Source organism: Lepus europaeus, chromosome 11 (assembly GCF_033115175.1).
Source record: "Lepus europaeus isolate LE1 chromosome 11, mLepTim1.pri, whole genome shotgun sequence".
Taxonomy (NCBI): domain Eukaryota; kingdom Metazoa; phylum Chordata; class Mammalia; order Lagomorpha; family Leporidae; genus Lepus; species Lepus europaeus.
The window spans coordinates 16291241-16309610 of record NC_084837.1 but is presented as its reverse complement, the minus strand read 5'-3'; the positions used below and the strand labels follow the sequence as shown (position 1 = coordinate 16309610).

General features: G+C 37.8%; 1 protein-coding gene across 1 annotated transcript in view; it reads right to left on the bottom strand.

Moving 5' to 3' along the window:
• Nucleotides 1–18370, bottom strand: part of GABRG3 (gamma-aminobutyric acid type A receptor subunit gamma3) — a 651067-nt gene that overhangs the window by 46765 nt on the left and 585932 nt on the right. Inside the window, exon 6 of the mRNA XM_062204567.1 lies at nt 14533–14670. Coding sequence (XP_062060551.1) covers nt 14533–14670 — 138 coding nt within the window. The remainder of the gene's footprint in view (nt 1–14532; nt 14671–18370) is intronic.

Genomic DNA, 18370 nt, shown 5'->3' with positions numbered 1-18370 from the left:
AAATGCATTATTCAAGAGATTAAATTCAAATGGCCAACAGACACTTGAAAAAATGCTCAGGATCAGGATCACTAGCTATTAGGGAAATGCAAATCCAAACCACAATAAGGTTTCACCTATCTCTAGTTAAAATGGTTCTCTTGAAGAAATCAACAAACAACCAATGTTGGTGAGGATGTGGGGCATAAGGTGCCCTAATCCACTGTTGGTGGGAGTGTAAACTTGTGCAGCCACTGTGGAAGACAGTATGGAGATATCTCAGAAACCTGAATATAGACCTACCATATGATCCAGCCATGCCACTCCTGGGAATTTATCCACACCAAAAGAAATCAGCATATGAAAGAGTTATCTGTATCCCCATGTTCAATGCAGCATGATTCATAGTAGCTACAATATAGAATCAACCCAGATGTCCATCAACTGTTGACTAGATAAAGAAACTATAGTGTATATATACACTATGGAGTAATACTTAGCTGTAAAAAAAATGAAATCCTGTCTTTTGCAACAAGATGGATGCAACTGGAAACCATTATGCTTGGGAAAGAAGCCATTCCAAAAAGACAGATATCACGTATTTCCTGATCTGAGGTAACTAATGGAGTACCAAATATGTAATGTATTGGAGTAAAATGGACATTTTGAGATTTGATATTTTCTTTACAACCCCTTTCTCTTCTGTTGAGGAACACTGTTTTTTCTTTATACTATTTGTTGAACTTTTTTACTTAGTATACGGTTAATTTTATGATCATTAAGTCAACTGAAGATAGGTCTTTGTAAAAATTAAGAGTGGGAATGGGAGAGGGAAAAGGAAGAAGGGTTGGAGTATGGGCAGGAGGGAGGGTAGGGTGAGAAGCATCACTGTGTTCCTAAATCTGTATATATATGAAATATGTGAAACTTGTATAATTTAAATAAAATTAAAAAATAAATTAGTAGAATTGAAAAAAGGAAAAAAGGGCAAACATCTGACTTAACAATAAACAAAGAGAGTTGAACAGATATTTCTGTAAAGAAGATATACAAATGATAAATAAGCATGTCAAAAGATCCTCAACATTAGTAGTTTTCAATAAAATGTCCATCAACATTACAATGAAGTACCACTTCACAGCTTCTATGATGGTTATAATGAAAAGAAACAAAAATAGTGAGCATTGGTGAAGATTTGAAGAAAGAGGGACTCTCATATTGCTGGTCAGAATGTACAATGGTGCATTAACTATAATAAGCAGCTTGTCAGATCCTCAAAAAGTAAGAATAGAATTACCACATGACCTGGTAATTCTGCTGGAGCCTGCTCAAGAAATTTCAAAACAGGATTCAAGTAAGAACTTGTACCTAAATAGCTAGAGACATACTAGTCACCATATCCTAGAGGTCAAAACAATCCAATTTTCTATCAACACATGAATGGAGGAACAAAACATACATCCATACAGTGCATACTATTCAACAACAACAAAAAAATAGATGAAAAGCCAAAGTTGTGGCATAGTGGATAAAGCCATTGCCTGCTATGCTGGTATCCCAAAAGGGTGCCAGTTCATGTTCCAGTTACTCCACTCCAATACATGATTCCAGAAATTTGAGGGTGGCTGCATACCTGAAAATCAGTGCATGTTATCCACTGTATTAATAGGCTAAGAAGGAAAATCACATGATCATATCAACTGATACAGAACATTATTCAACTAAATTGAGCGTCCATTCTTTTATAAAACTAGAAGGTCTTCCCCAAACACCCAGATCTTACGATTCCCTTATTTCCCTACTGTGAGAAGCTCTGTGTCTTCCCATGGCATGCTCTCTCTCACTGCAATGAGTTATAACTTAACTTGTTCAACTGTCCCCATGTTCCTAACAGTTTGGCTTCAGGGTGTTGGCATCACTTTACTTCTCATCATGTTGAAATGATTGATTTTGTCTAAAGTTGAAGTACATAGATATTAAAGTATCTCTGAATCTTCTAAAAGATGTTTTGTTATTGGTGTAGGCATTTGGCTTAGCAGTTAAGATGTATTTGTCCCACATCAAAGTACCTGGGTTTGATTCCTGGCTTTCTTCTAATGGAGACCCTACAGGGAGCCAATGATGGCTCAAGTAATTGGGTTCCTGCCATCCACATAGGAATCCATCGTTGAGTTGAGTTCCTAGCTCTTGGTTTAAGCCCTGTCTAGCCCTGGCTGCTGTAGGCATTTGGAGATGGAACTAGAAGATAGAAACTCACTTGCTCTCTCTGTGCCTCTCAAATAAATGAATAGATGAAAAAAACATTTCTTTTAACTTCAAAGGGATTATTTAGAAAATATATTTCATGGTGAAAAACCACTTCTTTGAAGCTTTAATCCCTCTATTTTCTCTTTACTTGAAAGAGTGAAGGAAAATTAAAAATTCTATTTAATATTTAACATTAATAATTTTATTTTGAAAATAACATGAATAAATATAAAATTATATCATGTTATTATATATTATATATAATGTTATTACAAATCACTTTCACACTTCTATGTCTGCATACTTATCTACCAATTTGTGTGAATTTATCAAACATTATTTTAGAAGATATCTACCTAATATTAGTTGTTGTTTTTACCAAGAGATAGAATTATAGGTTTTTTTTACATTCTAATATTTGTATTTTTTTTCCATTTTAGAGTTTTTAAAAAATATGAAATCTAATCTGTCATGTGAAAAAGTGTGTCTCATGTTAAAAACAAAATAAAACAACACTGTGGAAATATGTACTCATATACCCCCCCCCCATATTAGCAATGATTGTTGGAGGATGAAGATTTGTTGCTTTCTTCATTATGTTTCCTGTGATTTTCATATTAAAAAATCAAAATTTTAAAACATTTGGAATATACACTAACAATTTATGAAGAAAAGGACACTTTATCAAGACTTAAGAGGAAAATCACTTTATGGATTGTGCTGCATTTTACTTTAGTTTATATCCATACCTCAAAACAGATAACAGGTTGTAGAAGATTTTATGCAAGTATTTTTACTTAGAATTACATTATCAGCACTTTTATTTGTTCAAAATGACTGGTTATTCTCAGCCTTCTTATTGAATACAAATTGTCCTCTTTCTTGGGGTACTGTTGAATAGCTTTTGTATTAAAGACACAGAATCTTATCCATGACAAACACTTCAATTAGTCAGTGTAGTGCCAAAAACTGGCCTTTATGTGCACAAAGTAAATGCATGGTTGTTTTTGTCAGTGGTTCTTTCATCAATACAAAGAACACCATAAATATAAGTCTTGATCACATAGCTGTTCTGCATCAGGAAAACAAACTTATTTATAAAACAAACTATCAATACACAGATTCATTCCTAGAAACATTCTGGCCTGCCATCTCATAAAAATGACAGAAGGAAAAGAAAGTGCTGTCCTGGGAGGAGACTGAGATGGGACATCCAAGTCCATAGTACTTGACCTCTGCAGCCCTACCCTCACCCTCTACAACCCAATGCTGATGGCTTGGTAAAGAGACTTACGTGGGCCAAAAGCTTAGCCATCTTAACCTTTTGTCCTAGGTACTGAAAACATTAACTTTACACCATTTTCATATCCTTCAGAAGTGAGACTTAAGAGCAAAGCTTGTTTCTTTTTAACTCCTTTTATCTGTGACTTTATAACAGAATAAATAAAAGGCTGTGGAATGTGCCCTCTCCTACTTAGGACATACTTAGGGAGCTATGATGAATTCTTAGCTAAGCCTGTATCTCTAAGTCCTCAATAAAATTGTAGGCTTGCTAGCGAATTTTTATAAAGACTTTGTTCTCAGTTCATTGTAATTAGTCCTGACAAGTGGGCTAATCATGGCACTGTGTGATTCTGGATGAAGTCCAAACCTTTAGAAGTTTATTTATTGATAAAACAAAGACTTTGGTGTAAAGGAGCAACAAATTACTCCACCATGGGTTGATAGGAAGGCTTTGATAAAATTATACAAGTCATATGGCATTTTACTTTAAAATTCTAAAAGAAGGAAAGAACAGTGGTATTGTCAAATAGCGATAATGAACCATGGTAAAGGAAGATGGACATGAGCAGGTGGAAGTTCCCTTATCTTGAGAATAAAGCCTGCATTTCCCCAGTTTCTACGTTGATTAAGACAGAAAATGGAAGTCAGCTCAGAATCTTCCAGGTGAATTGGATTGACATTCACTATTTAAGCTTCTGATTCCCCAGGGTTTTTCCAAGGAATTAATTACCCACTTAGGCAGGCAGGCTCCAAATAGGCCCAAGGCATCCCTTGCCTGCACAGAAGCCATGTGGATTTCTTAACTCTGAATTCTACTGAAAGCATTCAGTGTTTTATAGAACACAAAATTGTCTTAAACTACATGCTTGTGTGGGCCTATAAACATATATCAAAGAGCTAAAATTAATCTGCTTTTCCCCTTTCATAAATTTCAGTTCATATATTTGAATCCACATGTCAAAATAAGCTGCTATCTGTAAAGCACAAAGTACATGAAAGTATCCCTTGTTAATTAAATTTTAAATTATGAAGCTATAAACAGAAGTGAAACTTAACTATTAAAATATCAAAACAGCATCCTCACCTTTATGTCCCCACATTAATTTTTCTAAGGTGGCAACTAAATGTTTACAAAGTGATCTATTTATCCTTTGGACTCATTTTCTAAACAAATTAATGGTTCTTTTCTCTTAAAAACATTCGAGTGCTTTCTTTGAGCTAATTACTTGGCTAAACCCCTGGGACGCCAGGAGTAGCCTCTACCGGGAAACAGATGTAAAGTTAACGTTAAGCAATGATTTCTGGCTGCTTTCAAGCTCATTTAGCCCTTACAAGGTCTTTATCAGTGAAGCAGGCATTAGTATTGCCCTCCCCACTCTGCAGATGGAAAAACTGAGAGAAATAAAAGTACGTGTTTGAGATGACATGCCTTGTGAGTGTAGGCCTGCGATTTAAACCTGGGTAGGATGGCTCCAGAATTTGTACTCTCAGACTTGGTCCGTGTGTCCTCTTTGGGTACAATCGCCATACAACGCAATGTGGTAAGTTTCACTAGAGGAGGCAAAGTCAGGATATTATGGAGGTATATGATCGTCGATTTGCCCTAATCTTTGGTGGCTGAGGGAGAAGCTCTTAAAAATGGTTTCCTGGAGGAATGACAAAGGTAAACGGGTTGGCTGGAGGGTTGGAGATGAGTTTGCAATGCATACTAGGATGTGGGCGAGAATGAGTGCTCCAGGTACTTCAGCGTAAGACGGGAGGCGGAGGCCCCTTCTAGCACATCCTGCAGTATTATACACACAGAAGCACTCTATCTCTATCTGAGGTTAGTCTCAGGTCTGCTCGCCACTGGTCTTCATGAACAAAGATAATTTTAATACTCAGTTTGCTATCTGTATAAGACAGCAAGTAACCTCACTACCTTAAAGGGAATAGTGTTACCAAAAAGCAGGTAATAAATGAATGTTTATATCTTTTGTTTTTTTTGACAGGCAGAGTTAGAGAGAGAGAGAGAGAGAGAGACAGAGAGAAAGGTCTTCCTTTTTTCCGTTGGTTCACCCCCCAAATGGCCGCTAAAGCAGGCGCACTGTGCGATCCGAAGCCAGGAGCCAGGTGCTTCCTCCTGGTCTCCCATGCAGGTGCAGGGCCCAAGCTCTTGGGCCATCCTCCACTGCACTCCCGGGCCACAGCAGAGAGCTGGACTGAAAGAGGAGCAACCAGGACAGAATCTGGCGCCCCGACCAGGACTAGAACCCCAGGGTGCCGGCACCGCAGGTCGAGGATTAGCCAAGTGAGCCGCGGTGCTGGCCTGAATGTTTATATCTGAAGCATGGGAATATTCTAGATAAATATTTTCCAGGGGTCTGAATTTCAACAATAATACAATTCACTTACAAGTATAAATAATTTTACATTTAAAAAGATTTTAAAAATTTAAAGATTTTTATTTATTTGAATGAGTTTCAGCAAGAGAGGGAGAAAGAGAGAGAGACAGAATCTTCCATCTTTTGGTTCATTTCCTAGATGACTGCAATAGCCAGGGCTGGGCCAAGTGAAGCCAGGAGCCAAGAGCTCCATTCAGGTCTCTCATGTGGGTGGCAGGGGCCCAACACTTGAGCCATCTGCTGCTGCCTTTCCCAGAGGCTTTAGCTGGGACCTTGGATCAGAAGTGGAGCAGCCAGCAGCACTCACATGTGATGCCGGCATTGCAGGTGGTGGCCTAACCCCTGTGCCATAATGCTGGCCCCACATAGAAATAAATTTTAGATTATCACTCTGTCAATGAATTTACACATTTAAGAATTCTTATTAATGACTGGGAGCAGTAATATAACTAAGTTATGGGGGAAATGAAATAAAATACCATCCAGGCCAGAGAATATATCACACAGTGATATCTCAAAAGCAGGGAGGAAGGGAGGAAGGGAGGAAGGGAGGAAGGGAGAAGGAAGGAAGGAAGAGAGGGAGGGAGGAAGGAAATGAAAAATAAAGAGAAAAAATGGAAGAGCGAGGGAGAGAGGGAGGAGGGAGGAAAGGAATATCATTCTAAGAATTACATTGAATGTGTTAAAAACTAACTAAAAATAAAACAAAATTTAAGAAAGAACATAATCCAACACTAAACTAGAGAAAATAAAACATTCTAACAAGTGAGAGTGAGACACAAGAAGTAAGTTAACTCTTCCACAGTGACCATGGAGAACTCACTGGCCTCATTTTAACAATGTCTGAGGCCAACTGTAGCACCTTGGTGTAGGCTTGCCTGAAATATTACTGAGAGTCAGTCCCTCATTAATAAAGATATTGGCATGTTTCCCACCTTGCTGAAAGTGCAGGACAAGAGCCAAAAGAAAAACACAAAATGCTACTTGTATAAACATTAGTCAGCATATACTGAATGCTGTAATTGATTCAAATCCCACAGAAGGACTGATTGATTACAGTAGATTTTAAAAGAACAAACATATTCAGATATTATTTGTATCACAGCATTCCAATTTTCTTACCAGATGAACAGTTCATTAGAATAAGCCGAGGGTTTTTTCTGCATTTCCTCTCTGAATTAGAGATGGAAATGACTCACAGTGCCTTTGAAAGATTTTTCACTCAATCTTGTGAACAAAGATACTGTCGCTATTTTTAAAATCATGACTCTAACACCCAGACTGATTTATTACCCAGATTGCATTCAGACACATATGACAAAAAGTCAAGAAACCACTTTTAGACTTTCTTCTTAAACACAGATTCCTATCTGCATTCAAGACATAAATCTTACTATAGTGCCCTATTAGAGCACGTCTTGTTGAATAAAATGCTAGCTTCTGATTTAATGGACTATTTACTAAAGAGAGACTGTGTAAATCTTGGAAGCCTCTCCACAGGAAGTACACAGAGACAACAATAATGGACACACACACACATACACACACACACAAGGAGCAACTGAGTCCCTGGCATATGTTAGTTCACTTAAATTCAAAACAATGATATGCAGGAGAAGGCAATTTCCTTCTCATTTATGAGGGAGTGCACAGATGGGTCACAGAAATGGCCCAAGGTTGTAAAGGAAGTGAGAAATGCCGGTGTATCAAATGTCTGACTCTCCTGCCTTAGATCCTACCTTCTGGGCTCACTAATCTCCATGGGCACTATCAGAGAAAATGCTTTTAAAAATTTTAGATGGCATGTTGAACACTGCTAATCTCTAAAACTTCATACACAAAATAATTTTTTGAGTTTGCAATATAGTACAGAAGGTACTAAATTTAAAGCTGGAATTACTTCGAAAGTATCAGATATTCACATCAAGCTGTGTGATTTTGCCATAGCCACAGAGACACAGCTCTTTCTCCTGGTAACTTTGGCTACAGCAACTTTAATCTCTGCACCAGCCTATGCGGAGTTTTGTAATCTCAGGGCAACATATTCTAGTACAATTAATATGGGGCTGCAGGCTTCTGATTGATTTCCTCCTCTGATGTCAGGGAGCTTTGGCAAAGACTGCTCCAACTACTAAGTCACTTATAAGCAATGTCTGAACCTGCCCTAAACATGCCCTGGGCTTGTCATAAGTAAGCCTACTGAAAAGCATGTATCACATTCCAGGCCCTGTCTTGCACAGCTTGCTGTGGATGGCTTGACACCCACGACAAAAACATACTGTGTGTTCTGCCCAAATTATTCTAGACAACTGGACTTGTTAGGTAGGAAGTCAGAATTAATTTGGCCTATGTGTGTGCCAGAAAGGCCTGAAGACCAGCACCTACTGTGGAAGCTCCAGTAGTCCAGCATCTTGCACTTCAAAGTCCTGCCCAGACTCTGATAACCTCCCAGGTGGTCCCAGCCCTTCCCCTAAAGAAAACTCCCAGGAGAATTCTCTCCTCAGGACCAAATGGGTTACCTGATAACATGGGGCAATAAAACCTTCTCAGAGGTCCTAAGGGAAGCCCCTCTGCTCTGCCCAGCTGCTGCCCGGGCAGCTCCAGCAACTCTGGGGAGGAATTTGCTAATTTTCACCCAACAGACCCTTCTCCAGGACTCTCCATCCTTTGTCCTGGAGGAGAGGGGGAGGTGGGTAAACAGACTCCCTCAAAAACCTAGGGAGTCCAAACAGACTGTGGGCTCAGCTCTCTGCCTCTCAGCTGAGCAGCCCCCCTGGGCTGCCCAGGTGTGTTCTCTCCATTCAATCCTGTGCTCTCCCCCAGTCCAAGCGACTGGGCACTCTCTCTCTGTCCCTCCCATTCTGAGGGATGCCCTATCCCCAATAAAGCCTTATCACTCTGCTCTCTGTCTCACACCTGAATTCTTTCTTGCATGAAGACAAGAACCCCAAGGCTTCCACGGCCTTTCCTCTGGTGACAGACTGAGGTTCAAATGGGCAATATAAGCAAGTGAAAGAATTCGTTCAGAAGTATCTTAGGAGGGAGGAGCAGCTCATGATATAGCGATCACAGAATCAGTGTCTTTATTATCCCTTTTTTTCCTCTTAGCTGAACAATAACATTATTTTACTTTTTGTTAGTCTTTTATTAGATACAAAATTCTATTTCTTTCACACTTTGATTTTCTTTGTCTCCTGGTTGCCTTAATTCCTGATGAAGAGAGAGATATTGTGTTGATTTTGTTCCTGCAGAGATAAGGTGTCTTTTTTTCCTTCAGGTGCTTAAAGACATACATGCTTTCTACTTTTGCATATCGGCAGTTCAGTGGCTTCCTTTGTACTCATTCTCTAGAGCTGACAAGTATTCTTGAGTGTTTGATTTCACGTTTTCCATACATTTTGGATAATTCTAAGCCATTCTTTCTTCAAATACTATATCTAACCCATTCTATAGGGCCTCAATTTCTGCATCTCCAATTACACTTATTTTTTTTTTGCTTTATCATTTACACTTATGATAAAACCTTGTGTCATATTCCACATATTTATTCCATTCAAATTAATTATTCTTTACTTGATATGGCATGCATAGGCAGGTACCTAGTTAAGCCCAAGTGAGCTGTAATACTTGAGGCCCTGCATGGTACCTCTTTATTTGTTGGTTAAAGATGCCCACCTCTCCTAAATGCCCCTGGGTCTCATTTGAGACCCAGAAGGGAAGACACCCTGATTATATGGGGAGGTGCCATCACATTCCCAGATGGCTTCATGCATGCAAAGGTGTCATCCTCTTCCTCCTAAAAGAGGATGAAAATGGGAGGCAGCATTCTTTATGTCCCAGACCACGGCTGGGGGTGCTATCTAGCTGTCTCTCCCTTTCCTTCTCATGCCCTCCTTCTTTCTCTTCCTCTTTCCCTGTCTTCCTCTTTCTCCCTCTCTTTGGGTAACCCTCTGGCCTACTTAAGTTGGGTATTTCTTCCTGTGAGGTGGACTACACCCACATGTGAACATATGCTCACTTTCTCACATTTCAAATAAATCTTGATCTCATTTTTTCCATAGCATCTACTTTCCATGAACTTTTGAACACACTTTGTATTCATGGATTTTAAAATATTTTTGCAGGCCAACTTTGTGGAACAGCAGGTTAAGCCTCTCCTTGTAATGCCTGCATCCCATACTGGAGTGGCAGTTTAAGTTTGGCTGCTCCACCTCCAATCCAGCTCCCCGTTAATTTGTCTGGCAAAAGACAGCCTTTCTGTCTGATCTGCTATCACCTATTTGACAGACTTAGAGGGAGTTCCATGCTCCTGGCTTTTTCCTGGCCAGATTCCCTGGATGTTGTTGTCAGTTGGGGAGTAAACCAGTGGATGGGAGATCTTGCCCTTCCTCTCTCTCTATCTGTGTGTGTGTGTGTGTGTTTCTCCGTATCTGTCACTCTGCCTTTCAAATAAATAAATAAATGTTCAAAGAATGAAAATATTTGTGAACCAAAATAAAATTATTTCTTAATTCCATTTTCCATGGACTTTAAACTTTAAAGAACACTCATATGCATATGCATTTTATATTATCAGGATAAAAATCTAATAAGCTTATCTATGATAAATTGTTATATAGATAGGTATAGGAAGATGCAGACATAAAAACTAAAATCTTTAATTTTCCATGTGTAGGAAAAGATCTGCTTCAACTGTCCCTGAGGAATAGCTGAGAATGACACAAAGTATATAATGACTGTTCAGTATCATCAGCAAACCAACACAGTTGATCCAGTCAGAGTCTTAAGGAAGGAAGACTATTCTCCACCATTTGGATTCCATGAAAATGAGACTGTGATGCATCCACTGTCCTGGACCAATGCCTTCCAAATATAAGCAGCATCTGCTTCACCTGGGAACCTTATGAAATGCAGAGCTCTGGGTACCATCCCAGGAGATGCTGACCCAGAATATTTGAGGTGAGGCTCTGTAATCTCCATTTTATACCTGCTTCAAGCTGATGCTAAGGCTGCAAGTCAGCAGCTTAATGGTTGCTGCACACTGTGTAGCACTGGCATGGAGACTACTTTATTCACAACAAATCAAAGCAGTTAACCTGGGAGTGTGGGAATTGATACCTGCATGACACTAGAGTATCCAAGTTAAAGACTGTGTTGGGAACAAAGAGAAATGCTTACTTCCAAATACAACTGAAATGCTACTCCTCCCAGTACGTCCTATTTTCTAGGTTACTGTTATTGGTTAAACTGAGTCCCTAGAAAGATGCTGGGGTCCCTAACCCCCAGGATGTATAGATGTAACCTAATATGAAAATAGTGTCTTTGCTGATGATGAAGTTTCAATGAGTTCATTAGGTTGCCCTTATAGAAGTGGGCAATTCAGACACAGAGACACACAGAAGGAAGATGATATGAAGACACAGAGAATATCATCTCCAGGCCAAGGAGAGACCTGGAACAGATGCTTCCCACACAGTCCTCAGAAGGAACCAACCATGTCAACACTTGGAGTTGTTTTTGGACTCCAGCCTCCTGAACTGAGATATGTGCACTTTGCTTTTAAGCCTCCTAGTTGGCGATTTTGTTGTGGAAGTTCCAGGAAATAATAGAAGAGTATTTGAAAAAGTTCACGGAAGATGTAATCAAAAGATAAGTTTATTTTGGCGTAAAAATTTTTGAACTTCATGTATAGTTTTTTCATAATACCCATTTTCCATGAACATTTTGAAGATCTCCTATGTAGTTACTAATGCCTTAAATAACATTTATACAGTTTAAATAAACATGCATTTTTACATCAAAGTCTGAGTGATACAAATAATACTTTTAACATTCTTGTTATCCTACCAGCGAAAAGTAGAGTCAATCAAATAAAAGCCATTGGAGTCATGCCCAAACAAAGTCAAAGATAGAGTGGTAACCTTCAAGATAATGGAGACACTGCACCATAAAGTACCTGGCATTAGCAATATACCTGGAGGCTGTACAGCTTGGTCTCACAAGCCTGAGATTCTTCAATGTTTTCTCATTTCATGAATAAGTTCCCTAGTAGAGTTATTTATATAGACATACAGCATGGAATAATAATCTCTATCTTCTTCCAACTCTATGATTCTTGAGAATCAACTAGATGATGTTGTAAATGTTTTAAGCTTCTTGGAAGAAAGGGATTATATAAGTACATATTGCCATCAACATAATTGTGAGCTAAGAAATTGAAAGCAAGGGTTAAGCTTTGTCTATGGAAAGCTACTTATCTGACGGGGATACTCTAAAATGACCCTCTACTTTTTGAAAATGGCAGCCGTGCTTGGCAAGCAGTTGTGGCTCATGAATATTTATTGCACACTCTTAACTGTTGAACCTGAATTGATGCTGGATGTGCCCAGAACACTACAGAAAACAACACACTCAGTTGCAGGCCCAGCATGATTTCTGGTTTTGCAAGCTTCAGATACAACTCTTCCATCTCACCTTATCTTGATTCTATCGCACTGCTGCTGGGTTATGTGTGGGACGTATTCTCATTCACCCTTGTTGTACCTTCCTGTAAGCCTTCATCATAACCAGGGGTTTATGTTTTTCCCCCTGCAAATTATGCTTTGGATAAATGAATAAAGGGATGATTGTAATAAAAATGTTTTACTGACTGAAAAAAAAAAAAGATAATGGATCCAAGTCCTGCCAACCTTAATTTTCAACACAGAGAAGCGGATGTTATCTGGGAATTCACTGAGTAAGATGTGAATCCTTTCCAAACTGAAATGATATGTCCAAGGCCTCTCTGGGGATCTTAAAACAATAATGTGAAGCTAAGAATGGTATTAGGAAACACAATAAATAACAAAACCCATCTGAGTTATGTTGGTCTTAAGAGCATGAAAGCCAAATACTTTTTACCAGTAGATTAATTGTTAAAGAAATAGGGCAATTGTTTTTGTTTTTCACACTTAGAGACATTACAACATAAGAATGTAATCACCAAATAAGTAAATATCTAAAAGTTATTTGTATTGAATTTTTTGTAAATATAAACTTAGTAAATATGAATACTTTTCTTGGTTAAAGTCATCTGGTTTTAGTCAATAATAAACAGCCATCCTCTTGTTAGAATTGTGTTGCTACTGTGGAAAAAATGCAAGATTATTATTAGTTCATGAACATATGAATTCATATTTTTGTTACCAAAAGGATGTTTCCTTACAACTGTAATTATGTCATGATTGAATATGGCCATAAAACTTTCAAAAAGTATGAATTTAGATACATTATAATTTCTTTATGGGCCACAATAACCTAGAAAATAATTGCTTAGACAAGAACCTCAGTCTCCTAGCTCCATTCATATGTTATTTTCTTGGGCTGGTATTGTTTTAAAATGTTTCAAAATTCCTGAACTAGCTGTGCTCTACTTATTTCTTTTTCTTTAATATCATCTTGCAGTAAAGGAAGAAAGGCAATAACCTTTGCATGTCAGTGCTACTACTAGGATCATCCCTGCCGGGTGATCCTTTCCTGCTAGCCTTATTGCTGAGGGGCTAGAGCAGTCTATGCTCATAGAGTACAGTTAGATTATTAATGTAGATGCCTCATAACAGGAACAAACCTCTCCAAAACATTTTCCTTATGCTGCCTCCACAGTTCATTTCAATAAATTATGATATCCCATTCTTCTTGCTTTACCATTAATATTTAAATATAATTCCCATTTGTCAGCTTTGCCACATAACACTCACAGGGAATCCATTGCTATTCACTGTTAATGAGGTAACTTTTTCAGGATATTTTTTGATGTATAATTGGCTTTCCATTTCACAATTCTACCAAGAATGCAGACCATCTTTTAAAGACATTTACCACTAATTATGAAAACTAACATTTTAATCTAGTAAACAATTAGCTGGATTATCAGGAAACTTTAAGGGCCAATAAATTATTCATATTAAAAATAAAATTGACAGAAAAGTTGACTGTAACCTCCACTGGCAACCCCCCCCCCCCGTCAAAAGAAAATCAATTTTAAAATAGACCACAGGAGTGAGTAAAAACCAAAACCCAAACATAAAACATGTTCAAAGCCATAAATAGGAACAATTAATCTTTTAATGTAATCACATGCTTTATAATATGCTTAAATGATCACTCAATAAAATAAAACTGGCAGGTAAGTATTGTGCTTTATCTATAAAGCAGTTCAAATTCTAAGATAACTTTAGAGTAAAAGAAGGAAAAGGACAGAAATTAAAACCCAGTGGATATTACATACCAATTCTTTTTATTTGTGAATTATCAGTAATATCTAATTTTGATACTTATGTGGCTAACCTGTAGAACCATTACTAAAACTGGTTTATATAATATAGTCATAGTGATAGTGCTAATTTGTTTTATAGCTATAAAGCAAAGTTTTATTTGATTCAAAATGTAAATCAATTTCAAGCACCTCTCTCCCATTCCAATTAAAACATTTATTTAGTTTTTAAGTCAGTTGTTTTGTCACTCAGGAATCATAGTTGACCTAATATATTTAGTTTAAAATCTACACATGAAATAATTCTGTATTAAGGGCATATGCAGCCTTAAGCCTCAAGTAATAAAAATTGAGGTTTTATTGTTCGTTTTTTTGAGACATTCCTACCTGCAGAAGTTGTCACGATTTCTGTAGTGTTTCTGAGGCCCATGAAGTCAAACTGATAGAGTCGCCATGACTTCTGATCAGCTGCCTCCACTGAATTTTTTCTCCATCTATAAATCATTTCTTCTTTGGGGTAGCCATCTAAAAACACAGAATAATGACATTTGAAGACAGAGATTTATAAACTATTAAAAGTCAAGATGGTAATTTTATTACTTAACAGAATTTGAAGTTTTTGGCCTTGTTTTTCTGTTTCCCTCAGAGACACAGAAATTCCCAAAACAAATGGACCACTGCCACCTTATTCTGCTGCGGGTCTTCATATTCAGCAGTGTTCCTCGGTAACAAGCCTGGCCCTTGTCCATGTGAACCAGTAAATAAGGGACCATTGTCTGTGCTGCTTTAACTTTGGACAGCCATGACTGCAGTCTTCCCAGAGCAGAAGTGCCAGCAAGAGTCTCCCTGGCTCCTAGACACTTAGCCATTGGCCCACACTGATCACACCTTCCACTCTCCTCCAAAGTTTTTGTATCCAGAACTCAGAAATGACAAAAATTAGTAAGGCAATCACTCTAGGATTTGAGAGATCAACTGAGCTTTAGCCTTTGTTATGGTCTGAGTATGGTTTGTCTCCCAGAAGTTCATGTGCTGGAAGTGTGGCTCCCAGTGTAATGGACTGAGAGGTGGTGGAACTTCCAAGAGGTAAGGCCTTGAGAGGTGATTAGATTATGGGGTCACTGCCCTCATGAACGGATTAATTAATGTCCTTCTTGAGGCAGTGAGTTAGTTCTCTTGAGATTGGGTTAGATCTTGTACTATCATAGGACTGAGTTGGTTACTGTGAGAAGGGATTGTTAGCAGGTCAGCCTCCCCTCTGTCTCTCTCAATAGCACACATGCTCCTTCCACTTTCTGCTTCTCTATCATAATATAAAACAGCAAGGCCTTAACCAGCAGTCGAGCAAATGCCAATACCCTGCTCTTGGACTTCAAGAACTGTGAACCAAAATAAACTCTTTTCCTTATATATTACCGATTTTGTGTATTTTGTAAGAGCAACAGAAAGCAAACTAAGACAGTCCTGTTCTGGTATTAGTCTCCAGTTTTGATCAATGAACTGTGTCCACTTTTGTTAAATACTTTAGGGAGCAACATACAGGTGTTTCTGCTCCTCTAGGTCCAGTGTTGGTAACTGACCCGGAGACAAAGGGCCATGAGCTGTGCTGGCCTCACTCCTGCTGGTGCCATCACCAGGCTCCATAGCAGTCTGAGCCAGGTATTATCCAAATATTTGCTTCCCTGACTTTATCTTCACTCTTAGAATCCCTAGTGCTGAACCGGGCTTGGGACAACACCATTCACTCTGTACTGTTGCTCTCTCACACGGTCAGATGGTTGACCAGGCACGTTGGCTTTCTTTGTGCTATCCTTTCTCCTGGCTCTGCTTCACAGGCTATGCCTCATTCCCAAGGGTATGTCTAGGTTCCAGGTTGTTGCTCAACATGTCAGCACTGACATTGTTGGCTTTTTATTCACTGATGATATAACTCTGGAAAGAAGAAATGTATGTACAGTTTTGATGAGTTATTGATAAACAGATATGTGAACATATTAATAAAGGGATTCAACACTGCTGATTAAACAAACATTTGGATCAGTCTGCAAAACTTTAAAAGGTAATTTGCTTATTTGAGTGCCCTCCTCCCCCTTTCTGCCTGATATTGTTGGTTTGGCTCTTTAATTAAAGACTGAAATAGAGCACAAGCATGTCTACTTCTTGATGCATATGGCTCCTCGAAGTTATTATCAGCATAGCAGGGTCACTTTATCTCCCCAAACTTGACAATGTTGAATTCAGTGTACTGAGACTCAACCGAGGCATTTTTATGAAGTAATTAAATATTTTACTAGCTCATTAGCCACTGTCCTAATTATTTTATATCCACATTAGGTTGTCATAACCTGAAAAGGGACTCTAAGCTATAATTCTATTTATTTTTTTTTAAAATAACATCATTGATATATAATCCACACAATGTGCACTATTTGGTGGTTCTGAACACATTCTCAGACTGGTAATAATAATCATCATACTCTAAATTTAGCATCCTTTTGTCACCTCACAATGAAACTCCAGATCCATTAGCAATCATTTCCTATTCTCCCTCCCAACACCCACTTCTCATCTCACCCAGTCCCAGGTATTCACTAATATATTTTCTGCCACTACAGGTTTGCTTATCTGAAATTTTTATATGAATTGAGTCATGTAAGATGTGACCTTTTGCAAACAATTTCTTTCACTGAGCATAATGTATTCAAGGTTGACTTACTATAGAATATATCAGTACATCATTTCTATTTATTGCCAAATAATATTTGATAGGTATATAATATTTTATCTAGTCACAAGTCAGTAGACCCTTCATTTGAGCCCTTTTTTCACAATTAAACACTTGCATACAGGACTTGTGTTGCTATGATTTCTACTCTCTTGGATATATACCAGACTGTTTTCCAAAGTGATAGCACTTTAAAAACCCACCAGCAAAGTGTAAAGGCTGTAATTTCTTCACATCCTCCCTCTTATTTGTGTCTGTCTTTTAAATATATCAATTGCAGTGTGCAGGCACTGGCTTCTCACTATTGTTTTAATGTGTACTTCTCTAAGTACTAAAACCCAGACCATATTTTCATGGTTTTAGTGGTCATATTCACTGATATATGTCTTTTGTTTGGGTGTCTGCTCATATCTTTTGTTCATTTTTAAATTGGGTTATTTTCATACTGTTGAATTGTAGGATATTTTTGTAACTTTTGGCTACAAGTCCCTCAGATATATGTTTTATATTTTACCCTATTGTGTGACAAATTTTTTAAGAAGTTGGAGTTTTCTAAATTGGGGTAATACATGATGGATCTTCAAAAAGTTCATGGGAAAGCATACCATGAAAAAATTAAGCATTGATATAGAAGTTTTTGCACCAAAATCAACTCATACTAACTTGTTACAGCATGTTTGAACAGGATTTAGTGTGAGGCAGTGAGAAAAATAAGGCATCAATTTGAAAAGACTTCCTACCAGAGCAACATCAATTCTGCTAAAATTGAGATGAGGACAAATACTGAATAGGTAGTGAAGCCTAGGTGGAGGAATGGTGAAATCATTGATGTTTTATGCAAATTTATGGGAGAACCACTCCAAAGAAATTAGCACTTTATGAATGAATTACTAATTTTAAGACAGATAATACTATACTGAATACAAAGCCTGTAGTATCAGGCTACCCCATTATTTTGTGAACAAAAATTAATCTTTTCTGTGCCCTAATTGAAAAGGATCAATGACTAACAGCAGAAACAGTAACCAACATCATCGATTCATTCAGATTATACAATTTTGACTGAAAAAGTAGTAAACTTTATGCATGATGAGTTCCACAACTATTGTGTCCAGATCAATTGTAGACAAGATCAGATCTTTCAAAGAAAATTTTCAACAAACAGAAATTTTTGTTATATTTTATTTAATAATCTTAAATATGCTTTGAAGGATATTCATTTTTCATTAATAAAGTCAAAAGCTGCACCTAGATGATTAAATTCCAAGGATCCTTGGTTCTTTAAGGATAGACTAAATAGCTGGTATCATTGCTTACACGGTGTATTGAACTTGTTGGAGCATTTATCGAGAAATAAGTCTTATATTTTGCCTTTTAATTCCATGAACATTTTCAGTACATAAAAACTTTCCATTTTAACTATATTTATGTATACAGCTTGATGGTAGTAACCACATTCACATTCACATGTAACCACCACCACCACCCATCTCCAGAATT